The following is a 13,720-nucleotide window of genomic DNA, read 5'->3' as shown; positions in this document are numbered from 1 at the left end:
TCCCTCCTCTCTCCAGCAACGCAATGTTCTGGCTACGCCACTAATTTGCCAATGACAAAACTATCATAGAGCCATTTCACATATAAGAAAGCTCGAAATATTTTTGAGCATCTTTTTACATAAGTGGTATCAAACCAGAAAATCTTCTAGGTACATTTTTAGCTAACTCTTTCTAGGAAATTTCTTGTCCCGGAACTCTGGAAAATTCATTTCTGGGATTCTTAAATTCTGAGAACTCCACCACCAGTGATTCTTTCTGCAGAAGTTCTGAGGATTCAAGACTCTTTCAAGAATTCGGGAGTTCCCACACTAGGAATTTTGAGGAATTGCAACGTTCTTCTTCTTCTTCTTCTTATTGGCATTACATCCCCACACTGGGACAGAGCCGCCTCGCAGCTTAGTGTTCATTAAGCACTTCCACAATTATTAACTGCGAGGTTTCTAAGCCAAGTTACCATTTTTGCATTCGTATATCATGAGGCTAACACGATGATACTTTTATGCCCAGGGAAGTCGAGACAATTTCCAATCCGAAAATTGCCTAGACCGGCACCGGGAATCGAACCCAGCCACCCTCAGCATGGTCTTGCTTTGTAGCCGCGCGTCTTACCGCACGGCTAAGGAGGGCCCCGTTATTGCAACGTTAATAATTTTGAATTCTTTAATTCTTAGAAAATGCGAAATTCCTTTTTTGGAAATTCTGGGAAACTCGTATTTCAATCATACATGGTTATAACTTCTCTAGAAGTTCTTGAGCATTCCTACCCACGGTCAAGAGTTCTGATCATTTATAGCTTCAGAAATTATTTGAAATTCTTCCTCCAAGTAGAGGTGTGCGCCGGTCCGAAAATCGACGGCGGCGGCGTTTGTCAGAACTTTGGTCGGTCAACGGAAGCATCTTTCCCAGAATTTTTTTTTTCAAAATATTTATTATTGGAAATTATTTTCGAATTTTCCACAGGAACTACTTTGCAGCTCTTTGTCATTCCCAAGGATTTTTTTTTGAAATTTCAGGGGAAAACAATTCAAAATTAGCATGAAAAACTTTTCAGAATTTTTATGAGAAAATGCTCTAAATTTTGTACTCCAGGATATTCAACAAAATATTTTGTCAAATTTACACTGAACATTTTTCGGAACATCTACGGAAGACTCTAAGGAGTTTTTACGGGAAACTCGCTGGAGTTTTCACCAGAAATTTTCCGCGGGAAATTTTTCAAAATGAGAAAAAAATTTCGATTTCAATGAAATTGTTAGCAGTTTTCATAGGAAATTTATTGTAATTGGTACGAGGTTTTTTTAAATTGCCAGGGAAAGTTGTACGGAATTTTCCAGAATTTTCACAGGGTTACTACTATCTGGAGAACCTGAAAAAATGCTGGAATTTCTGGAAATTCGAACATGAAAAAATAACAAATTTAAGAATTGAACACGTATGGATCGTTGTTACGATCTATGGACAAAAAAACGTTTATCCTGCTTCAAAGGAATTTCTGAATAAGTCCCGAAGCAATACCTTAAGAGAGCTAAGCATTTATTCGGAAAATCAAGTAGATTTTGCTTGTAAAATCTTCTGAGAATTCGCAAGAATTCTTCATGAATGTATTAAAAATATATAATAATTTAGGATTTCAAGGCAGTTCCTGGTAGAACTTTCGAAGAAATTTCTGGATCAATTTTCAAAAGAATTTTTGAAGGGTTTTAAACAGGAATCACGTGTCCTAGGAATTATATATTGTAGTATACATGATTGTGATCAGTAGGCTTAGTGAAGGATCGTTAATAAAGTGTCATTCAGACAGGCCTGGTAGTGAGTCACTTTTTAGTGACTTGGTCACTATTTTGAGGCTAGTCACTTAAAAGTCACTATTTTCATCCAAAAGTCACTAAAGTCACTATTTTTCGGAAAATGGTCACTAAAGTCACTATTTGTGCACCGCCTATTGGAAAAAGATCAGAATAAAAATCATTGTTACCTACTTTTATTATCAACTGAATCAAATGTAAATCTGGTAGCAATGTATAAATTTTAAGTATTACGCTAAAAGCGCTAAGTGTACGTACACTCTAGGGAATAATTATAAAGCATTCTCTGATATTCATACAAAATGGTCATGTTTGAGGATCACTATCTCGAGTTCTAGCGATCAGATTGAAGACATTTTTGACATCCCAAATTATGATTGTTTTTGTATGCATGTTAGGCACGTTTTAGTTGGAAATAATTATAAAGCCACCTCTTCTATATGAAACGCCACTGGAGTGGCTTTATAATGATTTCCAACTATATTTTACAACTAAATACTTTATAGAACGTGCCTTTTCAATAAACATGCATACATAAAACAGTCAATAATTAAAAATTTAGGTTATTTTAGGCTGGGAAGCCAAAAATGTCCTCAATTGAATCGCTAAAAATCAAGACTTTGATCCACAAACGTGACCATTTTGTATGAAAATCAGCGAAGGCTTTATAATGATTTCCGGGGGTGTATTGTGAGAATCGCCAGGTTACTTTCGATTCAGGTCAACTATGGTCTTGCTCTTCACGAATGGAATTTGTTAAAATACGAATTTCAGACCTAGAGTACAGAGTACAGAATTGAGTAGGGTAGAATCCAGTTTTTTATTCAATAACTGCTTCATATAAACATAAATTTATTCCTGTAACTAAGATAGTGAATACAGTTTTAGCTACATCACATGACAACGCCGATGTCGAGTAAGGTTTCTCTATGTCAGGGAAAATAGTGAGCGATAATATGACTTAAAGTACTTTAAAATTGTTTGTGATGGTTGTCAAAAGTAATTCTGGCACAGGCCAGGCTAGACAGTGTTTTGACCGTAAGTAATAAAACAGGTTTTGCAAAATCGAGTTGCGGACCAAGCACAAAAGGTCGCACAGTGCTTTGACTCATAGACAAAAATTAAATTTTGAAATTCGTATTCTAGCATATTCTGCACATAAAAGTATTTGTATATAGTCCCTGTTTTATGAACGTATTTTGGAAGCATAAAGAACAGTCACATGTGTCCCGATATGCTTGAAACTTATATGAATGGTTAGGCATAAGTCAATCAAAATTTTCCCTCAAATAACAAGGTCCGTAAAAACGTTCCTACGGATTTTTTACTGCACGAAGCCACAACTCGTAAAACAAATTTCTAATATTTAGCAAAAAATATTGTATTGCAAACAAAAAAATCAGTTAAGTTAGACCTTGTATGCGAGAAATAGAAATGTTAAATTCGTTGAAATATTAATCGATAAACATTCTTAAACTTAAAGTAATTTGGAGCTCAGAAAAAAATTCCAACGAGTTCCACCCTAAAACATCAACAGAATCGTTGTTTTCGGTGTACCCTATGAAGTGCATTGCAACTGCAACTATTCGCAACTTTGTGAGTTTCAAGCAGTGGAAGTTGCATTAAATTAGCTTCCCATTAAGAATTCTTACAGAGACCGAGTTACTTTTCACACGAGGTTCATACAAACACCCATAAAAAACAATCGAAAGGATTGGCCGACCTACCAAAGCAAAGACTGTTTTGATGTCTTAGCAAACATTATTACCACAATGCAGTAATTGCTTCAAAATAGTTGCTGAAACTATAAACTTGTAACTCACTACCTGTTTCCGTGACGGCTGATATATACTTTTTGTGGTGTGACTAAATATGATTTATCATGGTCAAACTTCAAGCTTCTGGCTTAACCAACGAATACCTTCTCCAATATCCAACTACGCGCTTTTTTTTTTAATTTTTGTCTTTTTGATTTCTGATAGCGTTCTAGATATGGATTGAGGATAAATATGAGTATCGCTTTTAGTCTACGAATTACACCGTAACAATGCTAATGCAACTTGTTACTCACTATCTGGTTATAAACTTTATACAAAAGTCACTATTTGGTCACTTTTCCTAAAACTAAAAGTCACTATTTGGTCACTTTTTTAGTAATCGTTGGTCACTAAGTCACTATTTTGAAGGGCATTCATTGCTACCAGGCCTGTTCAGATCATACCGCACAGTCAAATAGAACGTGTTTTATTTCGACTGTTACATTGGCGACGAGCGGGAGTTCAAAACCTGAAGCGTCAAATATCTCGGAAGTTGGAACCGTGAAGCAGGGAAGTGCAAATATCGGAAAGTACGGAGGTCGGATACCAGACAAGTCGTCTTTGATCAACGATTGAAGCATTTGAGAAGACGCAGAGATCATTGGAATGTCCCGTGTAAGTAAATAAATTTCATGAAACAATAATTCCTAGTAGTTGAAAATATCTGTGTAGTTTTTCTAAGGGTTCATTCTACAACAAGATTCTATAGTTGGTTGAAGATCAGAACGGTCCATCCGTTTGATTCTCTGATGAGACTCCGGTCTATCAGCTATCAGAACGATCCGTTCGTTTGATTTTTTATAGTCGAGGCGATCTGTTCGCTTGACTTTCCTAGATGGGACTCCGGTCCATTTACAATCAGAACGATCCGTTCGTTTGATTCAGAAAGATGGAGCTTAAAAGTTCATCGATTTCCAGAGCGATCCGTTCGTATGGAAAAGAGAATTTGTGAATCAACCGTTTCTATGGGAATCTAGTTGTTTGATAAAAAGTAATGATTCGAAGAAAAATGATAACTGATATATTCAGTTAATAAATAGATTCGCATTCGACTGATGTTAAGAACTATGGTTATATAATTGCACATTTCAGTTGGACTTCAATATTTCACCATTTGTGGAAAATGGCGATGGTCACACAAGCACCAGATGGGAGGCCTGGAAAGACCAATTTCTAGCGTATTTGGCTCTCAAGTCCGTTGAAGATCATGATGAAAAATTCAAAGCTCTCATGTGTTTCGGCGGTACCGATGTTAGGAAAATCGCCCAAACCGCTAAATTTGGAAAATCACATTTGTTGGATAATTCATTTCGCGCGGCGATGGAAGTTTTAGATGAGTATTATTCACCCAGGATGTCTCTGCGGTACGAAAGATTTCGATTCCGTCAAATGATATTCAATCCTCACGAGAAGTTGGATCATTTTGTAATTCGTTTACGATCGCAAGCGGCATTATGCAAGTTTGAAGATCAGTTGGATGAGATGATAATGGATCAAATCGTTTTTGCTACAGAAAGCGATGATAAATTACGTGCAAAATACTTGGAGTATGATAGATCTTTGGATGACATGCTGAAGGTTGGCCGTACATACGAATCGGTCAAAGTTCAGGTATATATATTTATATATAATATATGCTTATTTATCTAACATAAATAAAAAAACCCAGATTAATCCACCTAGCGGTGATGATGCCTTTCTCGCTCTTTATAAAATGTGTCGAGAAAAATTCTTTAGAGAGGTCAAATAGAACAAATATAAAGCAATTAATGGTTTTGACTCGTGGAGAAACCATATCAAAACAAATCATAAAATCGGTTGTAGATGAAATCAGGGGCAGAAAAATTTTAACATGTTAAAATCGAGTCATCGCTGTATCTTGTACATATTCATTCATGGGATGATGCTATGGCAGTTTCATTGTAAAGAAGAAAATAGTAGTTTGTGCAACTAGTTGCAAAAAGATATTTTTTTCAGCACGAGTATGATAAATCTGTACCAAAATGGTACAATCTTATTTACTTCACATGATCAATCTCGCCAAAAAATCGTGTTGCTGCAGAAAACAAATAGATTCCATGTTATCGTGCCACATTAGGTGCTCGACAGACCATAGAGCGATAAATAAACCTGCCTTTGGAGAATTTGATGTCATGCTCACCAAATTATATTATTTATTACGTGACACAGAGAATACACTGTTTGAACACCCACCCAAGCCAATTGAGCCAAATGTGGCCATGTAACTATTGTTCTAATGCTGGTTTTCCATTATAGCACCCAAATGAGTGCTATTTGGAAAACCAGCCTTTGCTATAATGGAAAATAATGGATTTTATGCAACCCATTTGAGTTGCATAATGTTCATTAAAGCACCCATACATGTCATTGGTATGGAAAAGTAGTAGTCCGTTTCATCACTCAAATGCTAACTGTAAACCAGGTATTATGATCAGAAATTGCAAAATATTTTTATGAAGTTAAATTGTAAACAAATAATCAATCAAAAGGCTGAATGCGTCCATTTTTGAAAGAATTAAAAACAAAAATAGAGAACTATTCAAATTACACATGTTCGAAGATCTGAAAAAAATCGTATCTTCGAAATATTGAGAATGTAGCTAAAACCATTTTGAGAGCCTATTCCGACTACAAGCTTTATCAGGATAAAGCTATAATAAGGAGGCTCTTGATGTCAAAGTTGTCGTGTAACATCTCGTAATCTACCCAAACTATAAGCGTCACCTTTTAGAAAACCAAGAATGTTCAAACGTATGTAGCAAGGATTTTTGACAAACTACATCCTATTTACATTATTATTAGGACGTACCTTATCATTATCGGATAATAGTAAAAGAGTAAAAATTGATTACCTGATAACTTTCCCTCAAAACCACAAACGCCCATTAATAATGAAATTTATTTGTTTAACGATAATTCAAACTACGGACAAAATTAGCTCAAATCCTATTCTCGGTTGCGCATGAAATGCTTGTGGTAGATAGAAGTGAGTTACGCCGGAAACTAACTGGAAGACTTGATACTTTGAATTTCCCTGATTAAAGCAGAATTCGCCATCTCCTAACTCACAAACCAATTGAGCAGCTTACTCCGATATATGTGTAATTAGTCGTACAAAGGGTTTCAAAATTCCATCAACCGAGCTAGCGATTTTTGGATTTCAAGTTCTTAATTATATTCACGGTAATCAAATAGAACATGAGTTATGAGTATTAATCGAATGATTTAAGATAAACGCAATTGAAAAACGCTCATTTCTATGAACATTGAAGTTACTCCCCCTCTCTTTATGGAATATTTCTGTTCCAAAAAAAGCGTGACTTGAGACAATTTTTAATCTGTATTTGTCGATGCCAATTCAATAGCTACGAAGTCACATACATTTTTTAATGTTCATATAAAACAAACCTGACAGCAGAATAGAACTGCTATCGACTACGCGGCTTTTTCTACTCAGATCTCTCTTTGAACGTGCTCGAAAAGTAAGTTAGTTTTTAATACCTAATATTCTGGCTAAATTTTTATGGTCAATTTAATACAAAACAATGGGCAGAAACTTGGATTCGCCGTCCTATACAACTTGTTGTGAGTAAACAAATTAAGACCAAGTGTCCCAAAACTAAGTGAATTTTTTAAATGCATTTTACGAATAAAAAATTAGTTCTTGGGCTTCTTTTAAAAAAGTTTATTTTTTATTTTTTTACTTTGTATAGGAGAAAGGCAAAAAATATATTGGCTAAAACTTTCGAGCCCAGAGTCCCAATTTTCATTGGAAAACAATCGGACAGGATTCCCCGTCGAACACAATTTGTTGCGCGCAAATCGGTTGATGAAAACTGATTGAAAAGTTGGCCTGACTTTCCAAGCCTTTTTTGCTTAAAAATGTATTTTGACCATAGTTTCTGATCCCATCTGCCCAGTTCTCAATAGAAAGCAATGGGACGGGATCCCCTGTCGAACGCTACTTTTGCGAAATAATCGGTAAAGGATAAGTGCCTGAAAAATGGGCTAGACTTTTCCACTCGTTGTTGTCTAAAAAAAAGTATTTTGACCATAACTTCTGAGCCCATAGTCCGATCCTGCCAATTTTCAATAGGAAACAATGGGACAGCATTCTGCGTCGAATGCAACTTGCGAGTAAATCGGTTAAGGGTAAGTGCCTGAAAATGGGCTAGACTTTTCCACTCGTTGTTGTCTAAAAAAAAGTATTTTGACCATAACTTCTGAGCCCATAGTCCGATCCTGCCAATTTTCAATAGGAAACAATGGGACAGGATTCTGCGTCGAATGCAACTTGCGAGTAAATCGGTTAAGGGTAAGTGCCTGAAAAATGGGCTAGACTTTTCCACTCGTTGTTGTCTAAAAAAAGTATTTTGACCATAACTTCTGAGCCCATAGTCCGATCATGCCAATTTTCAATAGGAAACAATGGGACAGGATTCTGCGTCGAATGCAATTTGTTGCGAGCAAATCGATTAAGGATAAGTGCCCGAAAAATGAGTGACATTTTTTACGCGATTTTTTCGTAGGATTTTGTATTTTGGCCATAACTTTCGATCCCATAGTTCGATCTGGCCAATTTCAAATAGGAAACAATGGGACAGGATTCTGCGTCGAATGCAATTTGTTGCGAGCAAATCGGTTGAGAATAAGTGCCCGAAAAATGAGTGACATTTTCTACGCGATTTTTTCGTAGGATTTTGTATTTTGGCCATAACTTTCGATCCCATAGTTCGATCTGGCCAATTTAAAATAGGAAACAATGGGACAGGATTCTGCGTCGAATGCAATTTGTTGCGAGCAAATCGGTTGAGGATAAGTGCCCGAAAAATGAGTGATATTTTTCACGCGATTTTTTCGTATGATTTTGTGTTTTGGCCATAACTTTTGAACCCATAGTCCGATCTGGCCAATTTCAAATAGGAAACAATGGGACAGGATTCTGCGTTGAATGCAACTTGTTGCGAGCAAATCGGTTAAGGATAAGTGCCCGAAAAATGAGTGACATTTTGTTGAGTAGTTTTGCGCACACACACACACACACACATACACACACATACACACACACACACACACACACACACACACAGACATCACCTCGATTCGTCGAACTGAGTCGATTGGTATATAACACTATGGGTCTCCGGGCCTTCTATAAAAAGTTTGTTTTTGGAGCGATCATATAGCCTTTACCGTATACTTAGTATACGAGAAAGGCAAAAATTGGGAAATGTAGGTTCAAGAATTACGTAACAAATCTTCAACTGATTCTGTAGATGTTTCTGTATGCGAAATCACGAACAAAAAGTTTAAGTGCAATCGATGTTCAGGAAATCATTCAGGCAACGATTCCAAATGTCCTGCCCGTACTGAAACATGTCGTCTATGTGGGAAATTTGGACATTTTTCAAGATGCTGTATTTCGAACAAAAAGAACTCCCTGAATGTGAATCGCAAGCACAAGTCTGATGTTCATCCATTCAAAACTCAAAATCTACATTCACCACTCAGGAAACAGAAGTTTATTCGAGAAGTAGAGAAGTAGATGATGTCACAGAAAAGATTGAAATTCGTGAATTATTCCATCTTGGTGGAAAACGGTTCGTTGCTATCGATGTTGGAGGAGTGGAGATAAAGTTTATTGTGGACACGGGAGCAGATGAGGATGTGCTGAGCATTGAAGATTGGAAAAGGCTGAAACACATTGGATTCAATGGATTTGACGTATGGTGGACATTGTTGTAATACCACGTTATTCGTTATTCAAGGCGGCAAATGTTCATTGCTGTCTGGTAAATCATCTGAGAAACTAGGAATAGTTCAGTTTCTACATGCAGTTTCGCAAACTTGTTTTCCCGCTATTAAAGGTAATTAATATTGTTGACATAGTATACGTAATGAAAACAAAATATATATGTGTATATATATATATATACTTATGTGCTGTTAGATTGTTATGCATCGATCAAAATAGACAAATCTATCTCACCAGTGAGGCAAACATTACGTCGTATACCTATCCCATTAGAAGAGCTTGCTCTTTTAAAATTAAAGGAATTAAAGAGTCAAGATATTATTGAGAGAGTTAATGAAGCTTCTGAATGGGTATCTCCTATGCTCATAAAACGTAAAAGCGCTAATGAGGTTGTAGATTTAAATCACGAACGTTCCATATTATTTAATGCTTTATTTTGGAAATTCAAGGTGAGAGTCATAATTGATTTGAGAGAAGCAAACAAAGCTATAATTCGTGAAGTTCATCCCCTGCCAACGATGGAGCAAATGGTTTGTCGACTAAAAGGCAGTAAATTTTTCACAAAGTTTGATATCAAGCAAGCTTTTCACCAACTTGTATTACGAGAAGATTGTCGGTATATAACGACGTTTATTTCTCCACCTGGACTTATGCGATTCAAACGTCTAGTTTTTGGATTATCTGCTGCGCCCGAATTGTTTCAAAAATGTATAGAAACAATTTTATGTGATTTTCCATGGCTAATTGTCTTTATAGATGACATTATGATTTATGCACCAGACATACGAACACTTAAAATTCGGACTGCACTTGTCAAGGAACGTTTGAGAGATAGAAACGTAATGCTCAATGAAAGTAAAACAGTTGAATGTGTCGAAGAATTAGAATTTTTGGGATATCATCTATCGGAAAAGGAGTTCAAGTTTCGAATTCAAAGTTGGAAGCGATTACTAAATTTCGTCAACCCAAGTCTGCCGAAGAAGTCAGAAGCTTTCTTGGGTTAATAACTTTTGTTAATCAATATATACCTCATTTATCTACAATTGCGAAACCTCTAAATACGTTGACGAAGAAAGGCATGCCTTTCCAGTGGTCAGATGGTCACCAACTAGCTTTTGAAGAACTAAAAACAATACTTGCGAGGAACGAAACACTTGCATACTTTGACACAAGTTTAGAAACATTTGTTATGGCTGATGCAAGTCCTGTTGGACTAGGAGCTGTTTTGTTCCAGAAGGATAAAGATGGAGTTTTTCGTATTATCAGTTATGCATCCAAAACGCTGTCTGACGTTGAAAGACGATATGCATAAATTGAACGGGAAGCACTTGCTCTAGTTTGGGCCGTAGAGAAGTACCATTATTATTTGTATGGAAAATTCTTTTGGCTCATTACGGACCACAAACCTCTTGTTACCATATTTGGTGATAGAGCTAAACTATGTGCTAGGATAGAGAGGTGGATATTGAGGTTAATGTCTTACAATTACAAAGTCATATATCATCCGGGAAAAGCAAACATTGCCGATCCATTTTCGAGATTGTGCCAAGAAGGTGTAGTTTGTATGGAAAGTTTTGATGAGGAAGCCGAACGAATAATACGGATTGTCTCTTCGGATGTTTGTCCCGTAGCTCTTACACAAACAGAAATAATCGATGCTACTAAGAGTGACATCGAATTAACTGAGTTGATCAACTGGCTGCCATACCCAACGAAAAGATGGCCCAAGACATTGTATCGATATAAAACTGTCTCAAAAGATTTGTCCTCCGACGGAAGCATGATTTTGAAAAATAATAAGATCATTATTCCAAAGTCACTGCAGAAACGTGTCCTAGAGTTAGCTCACGAACCACATCTTGGGATAATTGCAATGAAGAAACGATTAAGGGGAAAAGTTTGGTGGAGCCGGATTGACGCTATGGTTGAAGAATTTGTTAGTACATGTCAAGGATGCTTATTGGTTTCTGAATGTTCAACGGAACCAATGACACGTATACCTATGCCATCAGGTCCATGGAAAAAATTAGCAATGGATTTTACCGAAGTGACAAATGGTTTACATCTTCTAGTGGTCGTTGATTATTTTTCAAGGTATCCAGAAATAGAAATAATGTCATCGACAACTGCTAGTAATACTATTTTCAAACTAAGAACTATTTTTGCAAGGTTTGGTTTTCCGGAAGAGATAGTTTGCGATAACGGACCACCTTTTCGTTCAGAAGAATTTAGTAAATTTTGTAACGTATCTGGAATTACCATTAATTATTCTGTACCGTACGCACCGTTTCAAAATGGTTTAGTGGAACGATTTAACAGAACTTTGCTAAAACAGTCAAGATTAGCGCAGCAATGGGAAGAGATTGGAGATCAGATCTTCAAAACTTTTTAATGGCATACCGATCTACACCACATTCTGTCACAAACATTGAACCGGCGAAGCTTCTTCTTGGACGTAAAATTCGGGATAAAATACCAGCGCCAAATGGCATTGACATTCAATGTTCCCACGACGAAATCAAACAAACTGATCAAGAAACAAAAGAAAAAGGAAAAATTGTAGGAGATAACAGAAGGAAAGCTAAGCAATCAAATATTGACGTGGGTGATCAAGTAGTTATCAAAAACTTCATCAAACGTAACAAGCTATCAACAACTTTCAATCCGCAACCCTACGTGGTTTTAAGAAGAAAAGGGACAAGACTAACCGTGAAGCACACAGAAACCGGAGCTGAATTGGACAGACATGTTAATCATGCAAAGAAACTCAAGTCGGCAAATCCGTTCGAGGACCTGGATGTTCAAGTTAATGACAGACCAGAAACAGGACCTATTCGAACTCGTTCTAGTAGGAGGAGTACAAAGAAGCCTGATTATTTGAGTGATTATGCATTATATAGATGTACACAAAAATAGTTTACAATAATTATGTTCAATTTAAAACAAGGAAGAGATGTAGTATACATGATTGTGATCAGTAGGCTTAGTGAAGGATCGTTAATAAAGTGTCATTCAGATCATACCGCACAGTCAAATAGAACGTGTTTTATTTCGACTGTTACATATATAAGCGTAATTTTCTAAATTATTTCTGGGGGAATTTCCAATATGAGTCCCCGAATGAATTCCTGGTGGATTTTCATAAGGTAATTCGGGAGGAATTTCCAAAAGGATTCTTTAAAGAATTCCCGCGGTAGAACATAAAGAGATTTCCAAGAAAAAAAATCCAAAGGAAATTGTGAAGGATTTCTGCTAAAGGAATTTTTGATGGAATATCGAATGGATTTTCCAAGGAATTCTCGGAAGAATTTTCAAAAGAATTTCTAAAGGTATTCTCGAACTAATTCTCAAAAGAATTCAAAGAATTCCTCAGAAGGATTCCAAAATGAATTTTTAAATAGATTCCCGAAGGAATTTCGAAATCAATTTGTACACACTCAGTTTTTATTTCTGCAGCTCGGCAAAAATCCGCACAGCCGTGCGCCAGCAAAGTAAACAACTGATATTCCGGCAAAAATGGCGTTTGCTAGCTGATTTTCGGCAAATTATTTGCTGATTGTCAGCAATTTTGACAGAAATCTCGGCAAAAAACATATTTGCTAGGGCACAGCTGTGCGATTCTCGGTAAAAGTTCAACATTTTGCTGAAATCCCGGTAAAAAAATTAAGTGTGTATGGATATTTTAAGAGAATTTCCGAATGTTCAAAGGAATTTGTGGAAGAGAAACTCTCTAGAAATGACCGACAAAATTTCCGGAGAAGCTACTCGAGGAATTCCTCAAAACAAATACCGAAAAAAATCTCCTCAAGGAATTCTAGAAATAATTCCCAAAGAAATTTCTTAAGGAATTTATTAAAATTTCCCAAGAAATTCGTAAAGGAATTTCCGAAGGAACCTCCAAAGGAATTTTCCTAAGAATATCCAGAACAATTCCTTAAGGTGTTTTCTAAAGTTTTCGTAAATAAATTTTGGTATGAATTCCCAAAAAATTCCCAAGGATTTCAAAAAAATCCGAAGCCTTTTCCGAATGTATTCCCAGTAGATCCCAAATACTAAAACGCTGGTGGCGCTGTAACCATTAAAATTATTTTGCCATTTAAAATTATTTGGCTTCAATAAGCTTAACTTAGCATATGCTGTCTATCATGTTGTAGTGTATGATTGGTTGCATCTAAAACATCGGTTTGACACTTATACTACCAGTTTTTTGGCTGCTATGTTTGAGCACAATACTGCCCCACTTGACTTTTCGTCATTTTTGGGTTAACCCAATGAACAGGGTTCATTTCTTATGTACTTCAATAAATCATAATAAAAACTG

At 36.3% G+C, this 13,720-nt stretch overlaps 2 protein-coding genes across 2 annotated transcripts in view; both read left to right on the top strand.

Annotated features, from left to right (window-relative positions):
- Positions 1 to 13,720, top strand: part of LOC134205563 (uncharacterized) — a 624,943-nt gene that overhangs the window by 17,854 nt on the left and 593,369 nt on the right. The window lies entirely within an intron of this gene.
- On the top strand, positions 4,109 to 9,389 carry LOC134206777 (uncharacterized). Its single transcript, XM_062682502.1, has 4 exons — positions 4,109 to 4,238; positions 4,716 to 5,234; positions 8,881 to 9,090; positions 9,156 to 9,389. The coding sequence occupies exons 1-4, from the start codon at positions 4,230 to 4,232 to the stop codon at positions 9,387 to 9,389; spliced, it is 972 nt and encodes a 323-aa protein (XP_062538486.1). The 5' UTR covers positions 4,109 to 4,229.

Source organism: Armigeres subalbatus, chromosome 1, assembly GCF_024139115.2.
Source record: "Armigeres subalbatus isolate Guangzhou_Male chromosome 1, GZ_Asu_2, whole genome shotgun sequence".
In the NCBI taxonomy this organism is placed as follows: domain Eukaryota; kingdom Metazoa; phylum Arthropoda; class Insecta; order Diptera; family Culicidae; genus Armigeres; species Armigeres subalbatus.
This window is presented reverse-complemented; position numbering and strand designations above follow the sequence as displayed.

Bases quoted from the DNA above. Each gene is read 5' to 3' on its own strand.
- LOC134206777 (XM_062682502.1), top strand. The intron at 5,235-8,880 runs GTATATATATTT...TGGGAAATGTAG, and splicing joins ACGAATCGGTCAAAGTTCAG to GTTCAAGAATTACGTAACAA. The intron at 9,091-9,155 runs GTGAATCGCAAG...TTCACCACTCAG, and splicing joins ACAAAAAGAACTCCCTGAAT to GAAACAGAAGTTTATTCGAG.